The 23261-nt window shown below is 39.2% G+C and overlaps 1 protein-coding gene across 7 annotated transcripts; it reads left to right on the forward strand.

Annotated features, from left to right (window-relative positions):
- On the forward strand, positions 1–6933 carry LOC102298621 (bromodomain-containing protein 3). 7 transcript variants are annotated; one of them, XM_014329474.2, is made up of 10 exons: positions 1–171; positions 2325–2653; positions 3769–3906; positions 4224–4359; positions 4805–5055; positions 5141–5269; positions 5365–5511; positions 6062–6207; positions 6297–6571; positions 6702–6933. In XM_014329474.2, the coding sequence occupies exons 2-10, from the start codon at positions 2459–2461 to the stop codon at positions 6806–6808; spliced, it is 1524 nt and encodes a 507-aa protein (XP_014184960.1). In that variant the 5' UTR covers positions 1–171; positions 2325–2458; the 3' UTR covers positions 6809–6933. The 7 variants fall into 7 exon arrangements, with proteins under 7 accessions (XP_014184960.1, XP_042070308.1, XP_042070311.1 ...); XM_042214374.1 differs by having other exon boundaries at positions 2328–2653; XM_042214373.1 differs by lacking the exon at positions 1–171 and adding an exon at positions 178–457.
- Positions 6934–23261: the final 16328 nt, after the last annotated feature.

A 23261-nucleotide genomic window follows, 5' to 3' on the forward strand; every position in this document is an offset into this window, starting at 1 on the left:
ATCAACGCTCTCCTCTCGGGACCGTTACACTTTCGGTCATTTTGGTTTTATTCTCGATACCCTCCGACACAGCAGGCGGCGGTATACGCTGTTAACTTTGGCTAAAAAAAAATTGGTCACCGAAGCTTTCGACGAAGGGGAGCTTGTTACTTGAAGCCATGCCCGCAGCAGGTTTGTGTGGACGTTTTCAGCTGGTCTAAGTGCAGCCAGGAGTTACCGTATCGCGACTTTTTTCCCCTCTGTTTGGCCTTCGGTGCGGCGCGAACGGTCTTAAATAGAAACTAGCATTTTAAAGTGCCTTCATAAGAAGAAAAAACGAGTTGGTAAACACTCGTGACTCTCCCGTCATCCTCTGCGAAACAAGTTATGTGGTACATGTATGTGTTGCCGTTATCTGAAGGTAATTGCGAGCGTTCAGGTAACAGCGACTGGCTTCCCTATGAAAACTTTGTAAGTGGTAAGTTAACCGCGGCAGAGCGAGGCCCAATTGTAATACACAAACCCCAGTAGGCACTGCACAAGATACTGTGGTGTTTTTTTTTTATTGCCCATTTGCAGTGACGACTTAAATCTGTCTCTCAATGCGCCCATATAGGTTTACCTTAACCTGCTAGCCAAATGAAGCTAACGTGCTGAACGTGACTGGTTAGTGTTCCCAAGAGCTGACCTCCTGATTATTTAACTCTGTCGTGCTCATTTAAAACTTGACAATCCGATTCTTCCTTCTTACTCCGTTAAGTTAGCATTATATTAGTTGACTTGTATTTAATGGTATGATATTACATGAGCTAGGTTGAGATTTATACCGCGTCTGAGATCATGCAGACTCTCACTGCCTTCTCCAGTGGCGATGTTTAGTAAAATGAGCAAATGAAATAAAATTAGATTTGAAGAAACATTTGATCTGGAATAAAGGAAAATAGATTTAAATGTTAAAATAGATAAACAGTAATATCACCTCACTAAAACTTAAAGTTAAATACATGAAATGCATTTAGTCTTCCCCAGTTTGGTTTTATTTATTGAGAAAAGGATGTGTTCACAATAATGTGTTTGTCTTGAAATATAATGTGTTAACTTAGACCAACAAAATATAATAATATTTGAAGAATAAAGTTTTGGAAGCTATTTAAAAACTAAACTGAAATGAACAAAGCCTCCCTCGAAATTAATTGAAATGCATTAGAACTGCAAATAAAACTGAAATAAGAAAAAATCGAAATCACCTGCTCCTTTCTGCTGCTCCCTTTAAGGGTCGCCACAATGGGTCATCTCCCTTCATTTCACCCTATCTGTAGCACCCTCCTCTGTCACACTAACACTCTCCATGTTCTCTTTCACTACATCTAAGAATCTCTTCTCTTGTCTTTCTCTTTTCTTCATACCTAGCAGCTCCATCTTTATCATCCTTTGTAGCAACCTCAGTCTAAGATGACCCTTTCATGTACTCATTTTTAATCTTGCCCATTCTAGTCAGACCTAATAAAAATCTTTAACAGCTCCAGCTCGCCCTCCCGCCTTTTTGTTAGTGCTCCAAACCATACTTCATAGCCCATCTCGCTCCCATCCTCTAAACCTTCGCTTTCACTTTTGCTGCTGTCCTCCTGTCACAAATCACCCGTGACACTCATCTCCACTCACTTCGCCCTGTCTTCACTTGCTTCTTCACCTCTCACCTCTTGATTCCTCTTCCATCCAATGCATACCTCCATCTCTCCACCTTCTCTAAATATTAAAATTGGAATAATTGCAGGCAGATTCCTAGACAGCTAAATAAACATAGCTGATTCCAACACCATCAGTGAAACAGCCTCTTAAATTTTGTCAGTGTATTTGCCAAAAAAACATTTCTCAGTTCGCATGCCCACAAAACCTTTACACACCCTCCGTGTCTTCTGCTCATCTGAAGCCGGGTTGCAGTATTCAGACATCCTTCTCCCCAGCCACTCTTTCCAGTTCCCCATGGCTGGTCCCAAGGCATTCCCAGGTCGGATGAGATATATAATCTCTCCAGCAGGTTCTGGTTCTACCCCAGGGTCTCCTCCCAGTTAGGTATGCCCAGGAGGCATTCTAACTGGATGCCTGAAATACCTCAATTGCCTCCTTTCAGCATGCAAGGAAAGAGCCTTTATACAGTCACGTGCAGATTGTTTTACATAATAATACAGTAAAATGAATGTGATAAGCTTCAAAAGGTATGAAATATAGTCTGTTTTTGAAACTATATCAATGGTGTGAAGTAATCAGTCGCTTCCTCTTTTTATAGTGTTATATTTAATATTTGGAGAACCACATGATCATAACAGTCTATTCTTTTATGTCAGCAGGCCACATTGTGTGGTTTGACGACTCCCCAGCCTGCTTCATGCATAGTTTTCAGAGTGTGTGACAAGCTGTCAGGTGAACACTACATGACTTACAGAAGATAACAGAACCCAGAAGAATTTGTGCAGCCGTCATGTCCACAGACACCAACCAGGACCCCCCTCAGCTTGTTAATCCCCCACCTCCCGAGGTGACCAATCCCAGCAAGCAAGGCCGGAGGACCAACCAGCTGCAGTATATGCAGAACATAGTGATCAAATCCCTGTGGCGGCACCAGTTTGCCTGGCCTTTTTACCAGCCTGTCGATGCAGTTGCTCTTGGACTGCCAGTGAGTAGTTTGCACATGTTCAGCTGACAGGGTTACAGTGCATCAAGTCATTTTTATGGGTTTTTCACAAATCATGGTACAAAAATGACTTCAGCCTCAGGATTGCAGGGCTTTTCTTCAGTTAGTTGCACAAGTAAGTCATAGTTTTGCTCATAATGAAAATATTTTTTTAATTCCACAATTCCACAAAAGTGATGTTAAGTGGGCATTATATTGTATTATATGATCTATTTAGCCATTCTTGTTAAATATAAATTTACTGGTAGCTGCCAGCAGTTTTATACATACATATATATATATATATATATATATATATATATATATACATACATATATACATACATATATACATATTTATTTTAGTTTTCAGATACGCTAACTTGCTTTGTGTTCCTGGGTCTGTCTGTTCTTCTCTTCTGAAACTACTAGATCTTCTTTTTGTTTTTTTTTAATTCTCTCACTGTTAATATAATGTTGTCTAAGATATTTTTTTGTTTTTCCTCCCTTTTATTTTGTTCCTAATTCTCACGCACAACCTACATACCACAGTGAGTATAGAGATAATGGAATGCAGTGTCACTCTGTCTTGCATCTTATCCTAGTTTTAGCCATACTTCAGTAAGAAATGACTCGAAAACCTGCCGACATATCCTTGATCCTAAATTTTAATACATCAGCAAGAATGTGTATGAAGTGTAACTAATTTATTTACCCAATTTAGTGCTGAATCTAAAAATGCAAACAGTTAAAAAAAAATCATAAATTGATGTTAATTCCAGCCCAATTATCTGACTCACTTCAGACAGTGCAAAAAAGCTAATCTTGGTGATTTTAAGTTGGTCGCGAATTAGCCACCTCCATTTTTGCCTTAAGTTCCAAAGACTATTAAGTAGTCTGAATGATGCCGCTTGACTCTGTCTTAATAAAGTAATTAACATTTAGTTAATATCAAGTTTTATAGAAAAAGATTAATTAAATTAAGATCCAACATGAATAAACTGGAAATTGTACAGTGTCATTGTTCCCCATTAATCAAACTTTGGCAGAGCCTCAGTGTGGGGCAGCGCAAAATGTAATGCTATATTCATCTGACATCAACTCTTTCTCTTAACCAGGACTATCATAAAATAATAACATTGCCCATGGACATGGGAACCATTAAGAAACGACTAGAGAACAACTATTATTGGAGTGCGAGTGAATGCCTGGAAGACTTCAACACCATGTTTACCAACTGCTACATATACAATAAGGTGAGGAGCTTTGTGATTGCAAATTCCTTCCATTGTTCCCTTACAGATACTAAGCGTGTCCTCACACTGGGCAATATATGCCATGCCGGAGAATGTTTGAGCAAGAGTCGAGTTTTGTATACTGGGCCTGGATGCAGTTAATTTGGCTTTCGGCGTTGATCGCCAACATTTTCTCAGAACGGCATTCACTGTGAAAATTCCTTATTAAACTAATTACCAATTCTCTAAGGCATGCAAGAGGACAATGTGTCACCATGTCCAAAATTGGTGTAGTTGAGCTACAAAATGCAAAAAACCATTCCCTCTGTCCTCTTCAGCCTACAGACGATATTGTCCTGATGGCGCTCGCCTTGGAAAAGATTTACTTGCAAAAAGTTGCCCAGATGCCTCAGAATGAAGTGGAGATTGTTCCTCATGCTGCCAAAGGGAAGGGCAAAAAAAGTAGCACTCCAGGTAACTCACTTAAAAGAACTTGTAACACTGACTACTTATTAGTAGTAAACTAGTACTTTGATGTTCGGTCGCAAGAATTCAGCAGACTGCATAGGCTAGCACATGGAGTGTGTCGCTGATGAGATGCTGAACACCTTGTATGTAAAGCAATAACCAAATATGAGATGAGAGGGTGCAGGCGTTCATGGAGAGTGATGGGTTTTACCGTTACTCTCCAAAATCCTGGCAATCCAGACTTTCAGTTTCACAGCTATGTGTGCTTCTTATCCACTTATTAAAAGTTTAAAGTTTTAATAAGGTTATAGATTAGTTTTAGCAGCATTTTCGCTTTAATTAATTTACATCTTTAAAAACTCTAGGCTAATGAAGGAAATAGGGCAGATAAGAGAGAGAAAAAGGTTTGTTTAAATGAACTAATTGTAACAATTAATTTAATTATTTTTAGAAAGCAGGAAGAGGCGTGAGAGCTCAAGCCGTGCCAAGAGCGACTTTGAAGAGGAGTCATTACAACAAAACACTGAACCCTGTGGCCTTAGTGAACAGCTGAAGTACTGCAAGCATATCCTGAAGGAAATGCTGTCCAAGAAACATTCTGCCTACGCCTGGCCTTTTTACAAGCCTGTAGACGCAGAAGCTCTGCAGCTACACGATTATCATGACATCATCAAGTACCCCATGGATCTCAGCACGGTTAAAGTATGTTTGCTTATATGCCTTTATACATGCATTTGCTTTGTGCCTTGATACACATGCTTTATTTGGTTACCTTTTTTATTTTCAGAAAAAGGTGGATGCAGGAGAGTACCAGGATGCACAAGCGTTTGCTGCAGATGTTAGGTTAATTTTTTCTAACTGCTACAAATACAATCCTGCACATCATGATGTTGTTGTTAAGGCCAGAAAACTTCAGGTGGGTTTGGAATTTATAGAATATTATTATTAAAAATGGGTGGGAGGGGGAAAGTTTTGGTTGCTCTGCTTTCTATTTCACTCTGTTTGCTTCAGGGAGTTTTCGAGCAAAGTTTTGCAAAGATGCCAGACGAACACGTGGAAGTGACCTCACAAGCAGGTGGCAGTTTGGAGAAACCAGAGTCTGCAGAGGAGCGTGCCACCCGACTTGCTGAGTTGCAAGAACAGGTGGGTGCAGATCAGGTGGATTGCTGCACAGATGTTTGCCTCATGTATTATTACTAGGTGCTATGAAAAAGTTGTGCAACGCACAGCAAAACAAAGCTCACATCTGATTTAAGTTTGTCCACTGTGCACAAGGAAGTAGTCTCCTTGGATAGCTCAGCACCATTTCCAGAGCTGCTTCTACTTTTAGATTTTCCTTTGTGATCTAGTGCACATCATTGTGCAATCTCTTTCACCCCACCACGACTATAACCCTTACATTGCATTTTATTTTGAGGAATTAAATGCTTTAGAGAGCAAAATGGCAAGCTGGGTTGGCAATACACTTGCCTTTTTGATCCACAGTTCAAGTCATTTGTGCCAAATATACCACCTTCACGGCTCGCTCTCATTCTGAAAACTGCGGTCTGGTTTCTGAGCCAAAAGTTCCTGTGTGTTCAACTTTCCAAGGTCTGCTGGAAGGCTACTTCCAGGGAGCATGGGTGTTAACTGTGTATTGAACCTTCCTACTGATTCATCATTCTCAGGAATACAAGACTTCTAATTTTTGTGGCACTTTTCTTCCCAGCTTAAAGCCGTTCATGGACAGCTTGCTGCTCTGTCTGAATCCCCTGTGAGTAAACCAAAGAAGAAAAAAGAAAAGGACAAAAAAGACAACAGTCGACAAAATATTGGAGTATTGAATTCCAGATGTACATCAAATTCCTGTGCTAGGTATGATGTTTTGTTTAGCTCATGAACTTTTTTTTATTTTGTGGTATTACTTTTTAACAGAGATTTTCACTGCTTTGTCTTTTTGATAGATATTCATGGAAAGGGAGCAATGAATGGGAGTCAGAGGATGAATCTTTGCCAATGACTTACGTTGAAAAGCACCAGCTAAGCCTGGACATTAACCGGTTACCTGGCATGAAACTGGGCCACGTGGTGCACATCATTCAGAGCCGGGAGCCCTCGGTGTGCAACACCAACCCAGATGAAATCGAGATTGACTTTGAGACGCTAAAGCCATCCACTCTGCGCGCTCTGGAGCAATATGTCAAGTCATGTCTCTGTAAGAAGTTTAAGAAATTTCAAAGTAAGTACCAAGCACAGGCTCACTTGAATTCATTTGACATTAAGGCACAAGTCACCCATAGATTTTCCCTGCTATCACTATCTGTAGCATTTAATCAATGATGTTGCCTCTTTTACTCCCCTTCATCCAGAGAAAAGCCGTCAAACTCCATCTCATCGCACCAGCAGCAGCAGCAGTTCTTCAGATTCTGCCAACACCAGCTTCACTGACTCTAGCACAGAAGACAGTGACTCATGATTACTGTATTGATTTTATTTATTTTTGCTATTATGACCAAAAGACATTTCGTCAAATATATTAAACCTCTCTATTTTGTTACCTGTTCGTTATGTTTAAAATAAAAAATTCCTGTTGAAAATGTTCGTACTGTATTTTGAATAACGATCTCTCTGGTGTTTATCAGACTCTAAATCTGCAACAGAGCCGGATGGCATTCTGCTTGGGTAAGAGTAGACTTCATTACATCAGTTTCAGATGATAACGTCTTTGATTGACCATTATCCCATTTTTTTACATTTATTTTTTTCTTTGCTGATTTGGAAATACTTCAATTTATATTACTAATATTAAGTGGTGTAACTAAATTGTTTCTTAACCATTTATTGACCAAGATTTATACATGGCGTGGTGGACTTATTTTGGTTGTCAAATGAAACACAGTAACCATTTGAATTTTCTTAAAAGCCCCCAAAATGGTTGAGAAGTACAGTAATGTGAGTGCACATGGTAACATCTAGGCAGATATCCCCATAAAGCTCTTCTACTCTTCTTTATGAAATCACTGGAATTTTTTTCTTTTCAGCACAAACGGTAATGGAGTTATGATCATTTAAAAGTGCCTTTAAAAATAGGCCCACCAGCGGGCCCATGGTAAATAAAGGGTTAATTTAGCACTAAATCATTTAGGTGTACCATGCAAGAATAATGCATGTTACATAAGACTGATGAATTATCAGGTCTCAACAGTTTTCTTATTTTTATTCTGTATGAAGATGAAATTGAGCAGCAGAGGCCAGGAACATTATGAAACACTGCAGTTTGCTTTGAGGAACAGTCCAAACAGTGGGAATGTAATTTCCCATGAACAAATCACACCATAAAAATTGCTTTCCAGAAACCTTAATAACAAATTTGAGATTTTCGTGATGGCAAAAAGATGTAATGGAGAGTTGATTGCGTGGAATATGAACAGTGCTTGTTGTTGCATACTGTTTTGTTTTCAAATTCCATTCCTGTAGTAACTATTTTGTTTTTTTTATATATTTCTTTGTTCTATATAAACTAAAAATCAGAATACCTGAAAATAACACCTGTCTGCTTCCTAATATTGTCTTTATTTTAATATTAGACAAAGTTCACCAGAGTAAAACTAAAATTCAGTTTTTAAATTGTGAATGTGTTTATTAAGGAAAAAAAAACTATCCAAACCTACCTGGAAAAAGTATTTGCACCCAACATCAAGTTGTGCCACCCTTGGCAGCAAGAACTGCTGTTAAGCATTTCTGCTAACTGGCGATGAGTGTCTAACACCACTGTGGAGGAATTTTAGTTCAGTCACGTTGGAGTTTTTGCAAGCATAAATGACCTGTTTAATGTAATACCAAAGCAACGCAGTCAAATTTAAGTCCAAAGTTGGACTAAGCCACTTGAAAATCTTTTTTTTTTTTTTTTTATTGAGCCAGTCAGAGGTGGATTGTTCTATTGTGTAACCCAGGTGCACTGAAGGGAACAAACAGAAGGCTGGACGTTCTCCCTCTGGATTTGGTGGTAGAAACATAAATTCTGCTCTCTATAAATTACAGCAAATTGTCCAGATCCTGAAGCAGCAAAGAAGCTGCAGACTATCACACTACCTCTACCATGTTTGATTTTGTGTTTGTAGTTCTTTTTATAAAATGCTGTTAGTTTCACACCAGATTAACAAATAGTTGCACTTTGGTGTTGTCTATCCACAGAATAATTTCCCCAAAGTCTTGGTGATTGAAATGTGTTTTGGCAAACGTAAAGCGAGCCTTTGTGTTCTTTTTGTTCAGCAGTGGTTTTCATCTTGGAAATCTCTCCCATTAATGCCATTTTTGCCCAGTCTCTTTCTTACTGAATCATGAACGCTGACTTTAATTGAAGCAAGTGAGGTCTGCAGTTCTGTGATACTCTTTAGGCCTCCTGTCTGACTCAGGAGGTAGCGCAGGTTACCTACTAACTAAAAAGTTGGTGGGACTATATAAGAACCAGTCTATTTACCATTTCTGGAAAGGTTCACTACTGTTCCAAGTTTTCCTTATTTGTGGATAAAGGCTCTCATTGAAGTTCACTGGGGTCCCAAAACATCAGTGGCATCAGTGTTTTGCTTGAGCTTTGCATCTTGGCTTTTTTTCTGTCTCCTGGGTTCTTGAGGGGTTTTTTTTCCCACAAAAAAAAAAAAAAATCTTACAAAGCTTAAAAAAAACCCTTCAGAGTGGATGGGAAATGCTTATAACACTGTCAGGAAACAGCTAACAGCGAAAGAAAGCTGCCTAAAACATTAGCTCTACTTCCATCTGACCGTCCAGCTGCTTTGCAAAACTGGCATAAGCCCAGTGCTGCCCGCTTTGAACAGCTGGTGCTTGCACCAGATTACACTCATCAAATCTCAGTGCAACTTTCAACATACATCAGAATGACAGCATATATGGAGTTGGGAAGGTTTGTGTGAGATGTCTGTGGAAGCAAAGAAAAGCTTACTGGCAGAAAAAAAAAATGTGCAAAGTATACCTGTGGCTCAGTTATTGAACTCACCAGTAGATGGCCATCATGTGCCATCTTAATCTTTATTCTTTTTTTTTCTTGCTTTTGATTTTACAGTGTTCGTCTGTTTCCTATGCATTTTTTCATCAATCGTCAGTACAGTTTGCCATTTCATACAAGAACGTTTATCTGATTTGTAAAAATCAGAAAACCACTAAAATGATTTAAAAGAATGCAGATCCCTTTTTGTAAAAAAAAAAAAAAGTTACGTTCTTCAGATGTGTACTTGTGCTGGAGAGGTTTGTGAGGCCATTCATCATTTACCCTCTTCTTTTTTTCTCTCTCTCTGCCACACCAGCCTGCTGTCTTTGCAGTGTGCATGTTGCTGGGTGATGTGATCTTTGTGACCTGCATTCCTGTCATGCCACATGCAGCAACCCTCTGCAACCTCAGGGCATGATTGATCAATGCCACAGCTCCAGTGACAACTAGTCATTTCTGCCACTTCTGGCCATCACTCAGTGCATGAATATAGTGTTAAGAAGACCACACACGTGCATCTCTACAAACACATCGCACAGTTCGTTTGATTAATGGTTGTCTTGTTTTCTTTTTTTCTTTCCATACCCTTCTTCTTTTTATCACCTTGTAGAAAACCCAGTAGAAATTAATACAAGTGAATGATTGTGGTTTCATGTCAATGTCAGTTTGAATGAACTTTACAGATTGAGCTTCATATGCATCCACTTTTGTTTGGTAAACGATTTATGCTAATGTGACATATACCATAATTGCAAATTAGCAGATGATGTTGTTATACTGTGAGCCTCTTTTTTGTAATATATCTTCAATTTGTAACAAACTTTATGCTTCTAGTTAATCTATTCAAAACCATTACTTACCCAGCAAAATATTTTGCCGAGCATGATATTTTTGCAGTATTGCACTGCATTAAACTCACACGCCATGTATTATCTTGCACTATATCGTTGTCCTTTCTATCATGATAAGCATGATGGTGCTAAGGTTCACGTGCCTTACTCGAAGGTACTCCAGTAGCACCTGTGCAAGGAGAAGGCCTGTTCTGTTATTACACAGACATCAAGCTTGTTTGTGGCATTTTTAGATTACTGCAACTTTAGCTAGCATGTGCATCCACTTTATGATTTTTTTTTATATCCTGCATGTGCTTTTCTTAAATGTTATGTTGTGAAATGCATGGGGAACACCACACAAAAAAGAAAAAGCCATAACTGGATGTTCCATTAGGTTTCACTGAAATGTGCTGACCTTTATTTATCTGTCTGGATGGGATTTTAGATATGTTCTTTTCTTCTATCTCTGTAAAAGATCACATATTGCCATAAGTGAACTTTAAGAAGTAAAACTGAAAAAATCCTCCAAAATTAAGTCATTTTTTCTTCTTCTCAGAATCAATCCCAGGACTCCATTTGTCTCGCTTTTTTTCTCTCTCTCAGGAATTTGAGAGAGCATAGCAACACTATCCTCCACATAAAAAATGCCCTGCTTAAAGATTTATAGGCCATATTTTAGGCTGATGGAACTGTTCAAACAGTCCTTAAAGGTTAAGTGATCTCATGGCTCAGAACCCAAAGGCCAAACTCAAAGACCATTTGTGCATCACAGAATTAATTTTACAAAGGATATTTTCAGCGTCCAGTTTTGTTGCTCATATTTTTATATGGACTGTGTTGCATACAAGATTACAAAGCTTTGTCTGGGCCAAGTAAGATGGGGGGCAAACTACTAAATGCAGATCTGGTATAATGGTATCGTTTGAAGCAAAGTGTTTCACATTAACACTCAGTCTTATATTTTTTTCTGCTGATGCTTCTTGCAGATAGGAAGTACATCAAAGAAAGTGCTTTTAAGATCAGAAAACCACAAAGTATGAAATCTCCAAATGTCCACTGAGTACATATATTTGCTCTTTAGAAAGGATAGCGGGTTTTAAAGAGGGCAGCAGAACCTCATCTTTACAGAGCCTTTTCTCGCTCCAAAAAGGCACAGTACTACTGAGGCTTATCCTCCACATAGTCCATCTTGCCTGCCTTTCCATATCAGTGCAAAGTCTGCAACCAGAAGGAGATGTTTCTCTATGTAGTTGTGAAAGATGTTCAATTAATTCACTATTAATCAAACACTGATGTCTCAAGCAGGATAGCTGTTCCCATGGGGATGGCAAAACTTGTGATGCATTATTTTATTAGAAATGCGGTCTGCACATACACTGTATATAGAAGATGTAGAAGAATGTGTGCCTTGAGCTCATATATCCTGTTGCAAAAGAGCCGTTCCACTCATTTGATCTAGCAAAAAGATATTTGATCTATACATGATGTCTTCCTGAAGTTCACAGTTGTGGTCAGAAGCTTACTTACACTCATCATGGGCATGAATGTCATTGTAATTTGGGATTTTTAACGGATTCTTAACTGTTCTTTATCCAGGGCGGAATAGCTGTACAGCACTACATCTTTAATTACTTAAAAAAAAAAAAAAAAAAACAGGAACTGGGTAAACAGTTTGTATTACCACTTTGCCAAAATCTGGAAGAAGTCCCAAACTGTAACACTCAGATGAGAGGAAATTGGTTAGGATCTTCAGTAACAAATCAGGGATCGTAAAAGTGCGATGTGATGAACTGGAAACTACTGGAACACCAGCAACAGTGTCCAGAGTCAAGCAAGTTCTACAGTGCCATAGACTAAGAAGATGGTGACCAAGAAAGAAGCCCTTATTCTTAAATCAACACCTTAAAGCTTGATTGAAATTTGCAGCTGCCCACATAGACCAACTAAATGCCTTCTGGATAACATTTTTATGATCAGACAAGACAAAGATTGAGCTATTTGGCCACAGTGTCAAGAGGTGAAGCTTTCAAATCTAAGAACAATGTAACAGCTGTCAAGCATGGTGGTGATAGCGTCCTCCTTTGGTGCTGTTTTAATGCCATTGGTAATGGTACAATACAGCAAGTGAATGGAATAATGAAAGAGGAATACACTCTTCAACTTTAATTAAAGCAACAATAAGACAACGATTCCAAACACACATCAGAACTGGTTTTGTAATGGATGAAGCAGGATAACACTAAACTTCTGGCATGTCCTTCCTAAAGGCCTGACCTCAACCCCCTGAAAATTTAAATTAACTTTACCAATTCAGCCAAGATGAGTGGTCAAATGTCCAGCCACAGTTATGCCACAAACTTGTTCATGGTAACCAAAACCATCTGGCTGAGGTGCAGCTTGCTGAGCCTGTATGTATACTTTTGAAGTCCAACATACATTTAAACTTATACACTCAGTTTTTTTTCATAAAAGATATATGCTGTGCAACTATTCTGAGAAAAATAACAGTTCAAAGAAATTAGTAAAAGCAAAAATTACCATGACATTCATGCTTATGATGAGTATATCAAAACCTTTGACGACAGTTATATATTTTCATGTCATGGAACATCTTGCAAAACAAATATATACAAACATTTTGTTATTCAAAGATTGTAATGAAATACAAGGCAGTTTAGTGCGGGCAACAATGGCTCATTTTCAGGACTTTGGTAAAGTTTGCAGTAATGATCTATGGTTGCTGTTTCAGAGCAGCTGTGGTGTTCATGGTCAACGTAACGGGGTAACAGTTATAAATTACCAATTTTAAACTGGTGATTTACTCACTGAATTCTATGGATACACTAGCTTTATACAGTGTAGGGGTTATAATTTTGTTAAATTCAGCTGTCTGAATGCACGATGAGCAGTAAATCTCAGAGCAGTACCAGCATAGCCTGTACAGAAAGAAAAGTCTACTGGATTACACAGGAGAAATTATTATAACTTATGTCTAATTAATTCTTTTCCACACACTACACTGCTACACCCGATCGTAGGGTCCTCCACATGCTAAACCTCACTTCAAGGTTCAGTTAGGTTTGCACATTTTTATTCTCTCACTACATTTCAGAGCCTCTACTTTTTCACTTTTACTTAAGAGTAAAGAAGTTGAATCAGTACTGCCAGATTATTTTTCTCACAAATATCTGTACTTCTACCTGTACTTAAGTGACAAATGTTTATATTTTTGCTATTCCTAGACTTCATTAACCAATAAGTGATGGCTCTGTGGATATGTCCATGTTTTTTGATACAGTCTATGGAGCTGCAGCTACCATGGGAATGTTTGATATCCCCATTAATCTGTGAACAGTCAAAGCCCTTGTGTCACTTTATGAGGTAAACATGGCTGCAGATGGAAGAAAGGTGAAGCTTATAAAGTCCTTACTCTTCAGTGACAGGGAGCTAGATGACAAGAAGTGTGTGAGATGGTGGGTTTCTGTGAAAAATTCTGTTTAGCTGCTCTTTGTTAGTACAAATTCTGTCCATGTCAGCCTTTACTGCTTTCAGGGCACCATGGATAGTACAGTGGGAGAATACTATGAGAATTCACTACCTTCTCCAAATTCTTAAACAAACAGGAAAAACATAATTTGTTCTGGTGGTACATTTCCAGTGCCTTAAACTGCTCACTTGCACAGAATTTGCTATATTAAAAAAAAAAAAAAAAAAGTCATCTCAAGCCTTCTGAAAACCAAAGCCATCCCCGGTTTCTATATGGGTGATTTAAGATCGTATGGGCCAGCAGCTGTGCAATCTTTAAAATCTTTCAATTTCAAAAGAAGCACCGGAAATCAGGTTTTGCTCTACTTCTCTCATATATGCCCAGAGACAAACTGGCTAAATGTGCTATGTCCCTGTGGGAATGTGGAGGTGGGAAGATGCACTGATGACTGAGCTGATAAAGTAATGAGACATGACAAAGGGGGTTTAACAAGAAACAGGTGGCATATTGAGGTTGGAGACAAATAAGAGATTAATTGACCAACTGTGATTATTTTATTAACAGAAGATGACATTGGGGAACATTCCGGTAGAGTGGGAGGATATGGAAATGAGAAAGGGAGCTGCCCAATTAAAGAAAGGAGCAAAATCAAACCCAAAATATATATCAAATGACAAATCATAGCCAAAACATTGTTGTTGTTTTTTTTTATTTCTGTGAAACAATAAAATATATTGACATGATAGTACATGACTGAATTGCTAACTTAAACATGCATGACCATATTTTGCATTTGCTTTGACTCCATCAGTTCTTGAGAGGGGAACATCTGTCTCTTTGCCAGGTTAAATGTTTACTATGCACACAAACTGCTGTCTTTCTTTCCTGTTGGTGAGAAAAACTGCCCACTGTGTCTGGAAACAGAACCGATGAGATTGGTTAGTAGCAAGCATGTCGTCTCATTTTATGGAGGTGAGGCCATCAGTCTTTGTAAAACTGAGGAAAGCCATATCCACCAGCAAATCAGTTTTTGTCTGTCGACTGTGGAAAGTTATGGAACGTTAGCCAACATGCATGCTACCAGGATCCTGAAACTGGAGTACTCAAAATTTAATTTGCTGTCTTTGTTTACATCTGTGCTGGATTTTAAATACAATGTTCAGAATCTGGTCGTTTCGAAGTACTGTGAACTCCTTTTAAAACACATTTTATTGCATCCCCAGAAACAACAGGTAACCCATTACTGAACAAGTTATGACAAGCCAACTGCATTTTTCAGCCTTGAGCATTTGCAATCATGGTAAATGTGGTTTGTAGTGGTAGGTGTGTGGGCTTTTATAAAGAAATTGTTCAACTTTAAACTAATCCGCCGTTTTTGTTTTGTAGAATCAGAAGTCGCCCTTTTACAAACTGCTAGATGTTGTTTGAGGATGACTGTAGACTGGCTAATGGAATAAAAAAAAAAAAATAGCAAAACTGCATTGTATGAAATTGATTCTTCTTTTGATTATAGACACACAGTCACCAAAAATCAGCATTTTTAATAAAACAAACAGACGTTTTTAATGGTTTCTCCTGACATTTACTCAGAGAAACTACTTCATAACTTCATAACATAAGAAGATCATATTAGCTAACTGACATATTATTTAAATTGAAGAATAATGTTAATATGCACACACTAACACTCTTGTGCAGCAAATTAGAGATAATTACAGTCTCTTGCTTTTTTAGGAGTATGTTTTCTTCTTCAGTTACACAGACACTGAGTTTCTGTCTTGCAAAGTGTCAAATACCACAGAATTACTGCATCAGAATATCATCAGTGTGCTATTGTGAGGTAATGTGTGATTCCCACCTCTAGTGGATACTGACAATAATCCAGCAAATACATTTTTCCCTTAATTACATTAATTTACTAAAGTACATAACCCGAGCTCATCCGCTTTTCATGATGAAGTGTTCTTAGGCAGTGAACACTAAAAAATGTCTCCAATGTGTGTCAAGCTGAATGACACTGTATGCATGCAATAAAACAGGACTTTCTGGAAGGATGACGGTGGCTTGTAGCGTAGGTGCTTTCAATGTCTGCTATAACTAGAGGAGCATTAAACCACATACAATCCATTTACCATTTAGTTAGTTATTAGTTCCCAAATCAAGGTGTGATAACAACTTAATTTTATACCAAATTTTACACAATTTAACACCAAAATTTCTCATCCGTGGGATAATAAAGGTTTATTCTATTCTATTAGCTCCCTAGAGTGAGTGCAAACTTCCTTACCAAAAGTTTACATATTATTTCCTCTTTGACCTCTAACCCCTCAGTTACTGTTTAGATTCTGTGGAGGTGTGGGGAAGCAAAAGAGCTTGCTTCTTTGTTTATCTTTATTTCACTATAAAACAACTTGTAGATTTAATTGCTACTTAAATATGTAAAGGCATTAAGTGCTTTTGGCTTGAGAAGTGGGTAAATGCTGTCTGAAAACCTCTGACCTAATTGTCTATAAAAATGGCTCCACCACAAAAGCCTGCTTTGGTACTGCTTTTGTTCATGCATCGCTATTCACAGTCTAAAAATGTAGCCAATACCACCAGCCACAGGAACTAAGCAAGAGAGTGAGAGACCCCACTACTATGGACATAAATATACATTTTTATGCCTAGTTCCCTTAAAGTGTAACCCTTTCCCAGGCAGGGTAGTCATGTCCCTTTGTTTTCTTCTTGTAAAAACAGTTTTCTGGATCACTCTTAGTCTGCCCCCTCACCCTAGACTACTCTGTCTTAGAAGACCCTCCCAAATTGCTCCTGACAATAAAGGAAACAGTTGATGTGGTTCCGGCAATTGACAAAGATGCTGAAACCATATGGGAACCGCTAGGATGTCTCCTGGGTGAGGTGTTTTGGGCATGTCCTACCAGGAGAAGGCTCCATGGCAGACCCATATCTCTCAGCTGGCTTGAGAACCCTACTATGTTCCTCCAGTATGAACTCAGGAAGGTGGCCAGAGAGAGGGAGGTGTGGGCTTCTCTGCATAAACTCGTTCTACCCTGACCCAAACCCAGATGGATGTATTATTATTGTGTACTTGTGTGGAAGGACTGCATTGAATAATCGGCCCAACAACATGAAAATAAGCTCCAAAAGGACTTTTGTGTGAGACATTTAGTGACAATACATTTTGTTTAGGTGAAAATTAAATGTACTCATTATTTTCATGTTACTTTTACTCCAACTGTAACACTTTAACTATGTTCGGAAGCATTCATGTGACAAAGTGTTTTGCAGATTACCTCTGTGGTGGCCATCTTGTTTTCCCAGTAAAGAGGAGGCTTGCCTCAATTGCAGCTCTTTTATAGGCCAGTCTGTATTGAGAAGGCGTGGTCTTTAGAGTATTTAAAGGGAGCAGGAAATGGATTGGGGGCCTTTTTGGGAAGTTGCTGTCTGTATGTGCATGATGTTGGCAAGAGACAATAAAACAATTACTTCAGTTAAGATAGAGTGAAGTCTGATGTTTCTCTCACCGCTCCTCTCTGCGTAACAAACTAATGGAATATTTGTAAGAAGTCTTTTCAGAGACACAAAGAGTTTTTTGGAAAGAGTCCACCTCTGTGTGGGCTCTGTGTTACTGTTATAAAGAATAAAAGTGTTCAGATTGTAAGACTCAAACATAAATCGCCTAGATTTGGATTAGAACAAATTAAAAGTTATAGCATTAGTCATGTTGCTTTTCATTCTTACTCTGGTGAGGGATCAGAATTAATAAAAAAAATGTAGTGTTCAGAAATGAAGGATGTCAACATCTGAACAGTGACTGAAAATTCAAACCTCTAGGTTACCAGTGATCTGCTCAAGACTCTCGACTTACAGTACAACTAGCAGGCATATTCAGAATAACACGGAAAGCTTCTGCAAACATAAGAATTGTCTGTCTGTCTGTCTGTCTGTCTGTCTGTCTATCTATCTATCCCCTTTATGCCAATGGCCCTTGCAGTGTGCGCTTCACCCATCAGAGGGCGCATCTTAACGCTTAGTTTAAAAATACTCCCTCAAACCCAAATTCTTTTAAGAGTGGAGCTGCTAAAGCAAACTACCCGACTTTTAACTTTACGTGTCTTAATCAGCACATAGGGGCAAGTTCAAACTCCTGGGCCAATACCGAGCCTGAAGCCTGGTCTCCTTTCAGATTTGAACAGCTACGATCGGCAGCTGGGATCTCTAAACATCTCTGTCCGAGAGGGAAACACGGAGAGGGAGACGTGAGAGCAAGGACGTGAGCGGAAGGGAGGCAAAAATCAGAGAAAACCTAAGCTGGACACACTGATAACGCTGTTTTTGGGCGTGCGTAAAGGCGCGAGGCGAAGTTGCATTTACAGGATACATGTAAACACAGATGTCCCCCTTTTTTGTTTCCCAGACTGGACATGTTTCCGCTGCTGGAGAGCGACGTTTAGACAGTTGTGAAAAGAGATTGAACCAAGGGTTGTAGAGAGTCTGGTCTGTTATCCCTTTCTTTTTATCTTTCGCTTTTGGGACTGAGTGGAAGTCCTTGTTTTTACGCTTAGAGTACTAAGGAAACGATAAATGCAAATGCGAAGGGTGACTCCGTGCTTTTATTCATCGTCTACAGAGACTTGAAAAGCCGCTTTCCCCACATTGCACAGCAGCCCGTGGTGTTTCGTTCACTGAAATGTGAAACACTAGTGAAGTCGATACATGACAAACTGCTGTATCCAGCTGGTTTGTTTGTCTCTGTTGTAAACATTTTACGCTCTTTGGATTATATGTGTTGAGTAGGAAACTTTTTAAGAATGAAGAGGAGAAAATTCACGTAGCTCGTCTCCGTTTTCTGCTTACATCGTCGCTGTTTGCCGAAGTGGATCCCTGTTATTATTTTAGTCATTTCCGAGCCTTCACGTTGAGGAGAAAGGGGAGCTGACATGCGCCTGGACATGGGGATATAGTGAGCGGACCTACTGCGAATAATACAAAGTTGCGAAATTGCCTGATTTGCGTACATAGTGAATAATCAAGACACCCGGAGCCGGTGGGAAATCAACCATAGTGCCTGCTCGTGCGCCGTGAAACAACGCTTTTCTGCTCGCACTGAGCCAGTTCGAGAACCAGGTTATTTTGCGAGGAGAGACTTCGGAGAAAGATATGGAGGAGTGGAGACAATGCGGACGGTGGTTGATAGACTGCAAGGTCCTGCCCCCGAACCACCGGGTTGTGTGGCCCTCGTCGGCCGTCTTCGACTTGGCACAGGCCCTGCGTGATGGGGTGTTGTTGTGCCAGATGTTGCACAATCTCTCCCCAGGATCAGTGGACCTGAAGGAGATCAATTTCAGACCCCAGATGTCACAGGTGAGTCCGCCTCGGTATACATTTTAAACGACCAAGTGGTGGCTTTGATTTACACGCCCCCCGGGCAAACTTTTATATGCACTACGCTGCTACACATCCACACCCTGGGATTCCCTGGGTAGCCACTTCCCACTGAGATGTTCCACGATTTTCCTTGATTGTTTGGAAAGCTTTTTTTGTACATTTCTCTGCCTGTATTTCCCCAGCTGATCCAGAGATTCCTTCCTGTCACAACAAGCCCATTCCTTGGCGCAGTAAAAAAATTCTATCAGTGTATCTGTGATAATACAGCAGCTAAACACATACTGTGGTGGACTCTGTGTGTTAAAACATGCAAGCTTCATTTAGTTTTTCCCAGGTGGAGAAAATAATGCAATTATGCCCACTAACACCTTATTCTGGAAGTGTCACACCTGGATCCATGTGGTGATATAGGCCTCAAGGTTGATGATGAGCTGTTCTGCTGGTGGCTCCAGGAGCACTTAAAAGCCAATTCCGTTCATTTCTTTTTTTCCCCCTAAAAAGGTTAAACATTTATCTACCCAGTATTTTATTTCTGCTCATGCAAGTATCAGCCCCCCCTCCCAATGAAATTGACATACAGTTGGCAGCTAGAGCATCTTCACATTCACTTCCAAGGGTGCTAATTGGGTGTTATCTAGACAGTCTAACTCTGTGCAGAAGTGAGCAAAGATAATAAGCTTCTTAGGGAAGAGAAAATCGAGGACACTAAACAAAGTAAAAGGAACGTTATGGAACGTTAGAGTGATGCTCTTCCATGGTTGATGATTTGGTATACACCATTTGTCTGGTGGTAGCAGTTTTAAAAGGATGCTGCACTATTTGCTTTTAAATTTTTACCTGTCTCAAGTTGAAGGGAAATGGCAAACTGGAAGAGACTCAAAGAGAAGTATCCCCGTGTGTATGTAATTAAACTCAAACGAAACCCAAGATTTCATGGCAATGAGATTAGAGGTTTGAACTGTAGCTATTGCACGCCTCTGCTTCTGTAAAGCTCCCTCTGCACTTCAGCTCATTCATGTTTCTAAAGCCAATAAGAGGAAGTGTCGGGTGCCACAGGAAGTTTACATGACCACGGTGGTGGAGTAGAAGTGCTCTGTGGCAAACATGTCTATTGACTTCACCCTGATGTCTGCACTGAAATACCACACAGCCTCCGCTGCACATGGTGAAGAAGTCTTGGCACTGGCACTGTGACATATTTAGATTATTCTTATTGTCATACCTGCGGGCTTTAATAGCTGTGTTAGGAAGCGATTCCTCACTGACAGCAAATTTGTCTGATATGCTTGGCACACCTTCTGTGACCTCGTTCTGTCATAATAATGTGTGAATGTGTGTGTGGGTCTACTGTCTGTCTGTCTGCTTTTTTTGCTCTGTCTGTGTTGGGTGCTGTTTTCTAGTAAACACTCCTTTCTTTGTCCTTGATTAATCAGGAAAAGATAATTTGGTTAGCCAGATCAACAAGGAATTCATTTGCAAGTGTGTATGTGTATGTGTGTATTTTTCAAACGGAGCAAAAATGCCACTTTTGTCTGTTTCACGCTTATCAAATGGGATCGTTTGCAACTGTTGAACAAAACAAGAATGTCATGTAAGATTCTGCGCCTTGTGGTGGACATTTTAAGCTATTTGTCTTCCAATAAACACTTAACAGAAGAAAGAATTACATATTAATCAATGAAAGTAAATGCTAGTGGCATCGCTATCCATCCCCCTCTCTTTGCCTGGTAACCAACAGCGGCCTTAACTTATCACCTCCAGAAGCTACTGGGTTCAGTGATTACAAGGGCGAGAGAGAGAGACTTGGATGGCATGCTTTGATCCGCCCACTAATCCCGAGCTCCCAGTACCACTGAGTGAATCTGCAGCGAGGGTGAAAGTGGTGTCCTCGGTGACAAATTGGGTTAAACAAAATCCTGGCAGCAGAACAGTAGTATGTGATTTATGATAAGGAAAAGGTCAAAGCTCACGTGCTTTAAAACCGAGAACACACAGTTAGTGGCTTAACCAAATGAAGAGGAGCTGAAGCAGAGCAATTATATTGTTTGCTCAGTACAAAATTTCTCTTGTATCCAGTGGATAAACTTTAGCGGTGATTGATAGGTTTGAAATTGAGTTTTGTCTGTGAATATAACTAGTTTCTAACATTTAGTTAAGACGTCCTCAACACATGGTAGTAGGTGTAGAGCCAATGCATTGTAAAGGTGGTTTATGGCGAAAGAAGAACATAAAGACACAAAGTATGTGTTTCTCCTTTTTCTATTGATCCATTACTTCTACTGCTAACAGAGCCTAATCACAATAATGCTTTTCAAGTTTGGCATTGATCCCAGTTTGTGGTCTTGGTGCTTTTGTGCATTCTGCAGACATCAAAGAGAATTCCTGGTAGAAACACGATGGTCATAATTTTTTCACAAAACACGGCATGTCGACAGTTAATGAATTTGCAATTGAAATTCCACTCAGTGTGCTTTTCTACCTTGTATGTTATGACTTGATGATGCTTTCATGGTCTTAAGATGAACATTTTGAAGTTTCCTGAACGTGTGTTTCATTTGACCCACTTGTACAGTGCTCTGCAAAAGTTGTGAGCCACCCCTCATTTCTTACATATTTTGCTAGTAAAATGGGAAACAGGTGCAGTGATGTGTTGAAACATGTGAAGTATATAAGGCAAAAACAGAGACCTGTTGCCACTAATTTTCTTTATTATTATTCCAGTAAAGAAATTGGCTTACTTCAGCCTTTTTTTTCCTCCTTCCCTTTTTAAAGATTAGTTTCTTGACACCCGTCCTTCCATTGAAAACGTTTCTGATGATGAACACTGGATCAATCAAAGGGGCAGATATATTTCTCAGGTCCTGTGTCTTTGATGGATTTTGTTTTCTTAAGGCGGTAACTTTCAGACTTTATCTGCAGCAGATACTTGATCTTTTATCCTCTTCATCTTTTGCCTACGTTCCTCAATTTTTTTAAGGCCACATTGCGCGCTAAGATGTGCCAGGTTTTCAGCGAATAGCTCTTGGGGAGTCACCTTATTGGTGCAAAAATGACATCAAACCTATTATCTTTGGTATTTTTCATAAATTCAACTAAAGAAGTGGGAACAAATGATGTGTTTTTGCAACATGTTGCTAATAGCAAAGACCAAAGACAAAATTTGAAATTGTTTTTTTTTGCTAGCTTGTAGGCACAACACTGTTTCACCCCTTGTGTTAGGTACCTCTTTATGTTTATTTTATTCATTCATTATTCAGTGGCTTAACAAACAAAAACACATTCCTATGAAAATGGTTAGGTACAAGGGCTGGACTGAAAATGAATGAAAAAGCAGCCAATGTTCAAAGATAAACTTTAAAAGACCTTCAGAAATCCTGGAGCGCTATTGCTCACGACAACTACAAAGTTAGAAGAAAGTCTGAGTCCTTGGAAGCAAAATATAAAGAAAGACGGGATGGCTCAAGAGTTTTTCACAGTAAGGCACATGGGATGCCAGCTCATGGCTGTTTGTCAGACAGTAGTCACTGGTTTCTAGATTGCGCTTCTGCAAATTCCATCTTTTGCTCTTGACAATTGTATGTCTTGGTGTATGTAAGCCCGGACCCTTTGAGCATGCTGAAATGGCAGCTTTCATCTTCAACTTACAGATCTACAAATTTTGTATAGTTCTTAATTATATATTCTGGTAATAGGCAACAGGATGAGCTTTACAACGTAAACATTATAAATAAATAAAAAAAAAACTCTCAGTACTAAAATCACTTGCTATATTATTGTATATTTTTGTGCTCACAATAAGCTGGCAAAAACTGGACAAGCCCTCTTTTCTCCCAGCTGAAAGCTAGCTGTTTTCTTAAAACAAAAATGGTGCACTTGTGCTAACTTAATCGATAACATACAGGACCAAATACACACTCGGAAACTAATTTGTCACTGTCCATTTTGATTCCTAGTGTATATGGTTAAACATCATGGCACTAACCTCATTAATATTTCTGTTATCAGATTTGCAATTATAGAGTTACATACCAAAAGAGAGCATGACCAAGGGGGATTAAACATTGTTTGATTTTGTCTTTCTTCCCCTTTGTGGACAGGAGAGGAGGTGGAGTAGTTCTTAAAAGGAAGCTGTGAAACTGACCTTCATTTATGTGGTCAAATGAATTCCTAATTGTGTTTTTCAGCATTTGTTTGCCTTTACCTCAAGGTTGTA

This window comes from Haplochromis burtoni, unplaced genomic scaffold, assembly GCF_018398535.1.
Source record: "Haplochromis burtoni strain Fernald_Lab_line unplaced genomic scaffold, NCSU_Asbu1 Contig_556, whole genome shotgun sequence".
Classification (NCBI taxonomy): domain Eukaryota; kingdom Metazoa; phylum Chordata; class Actinopteri; order Cichliformes; family Cichlidae; genus Haplochromis; species Haplochromis burtoni.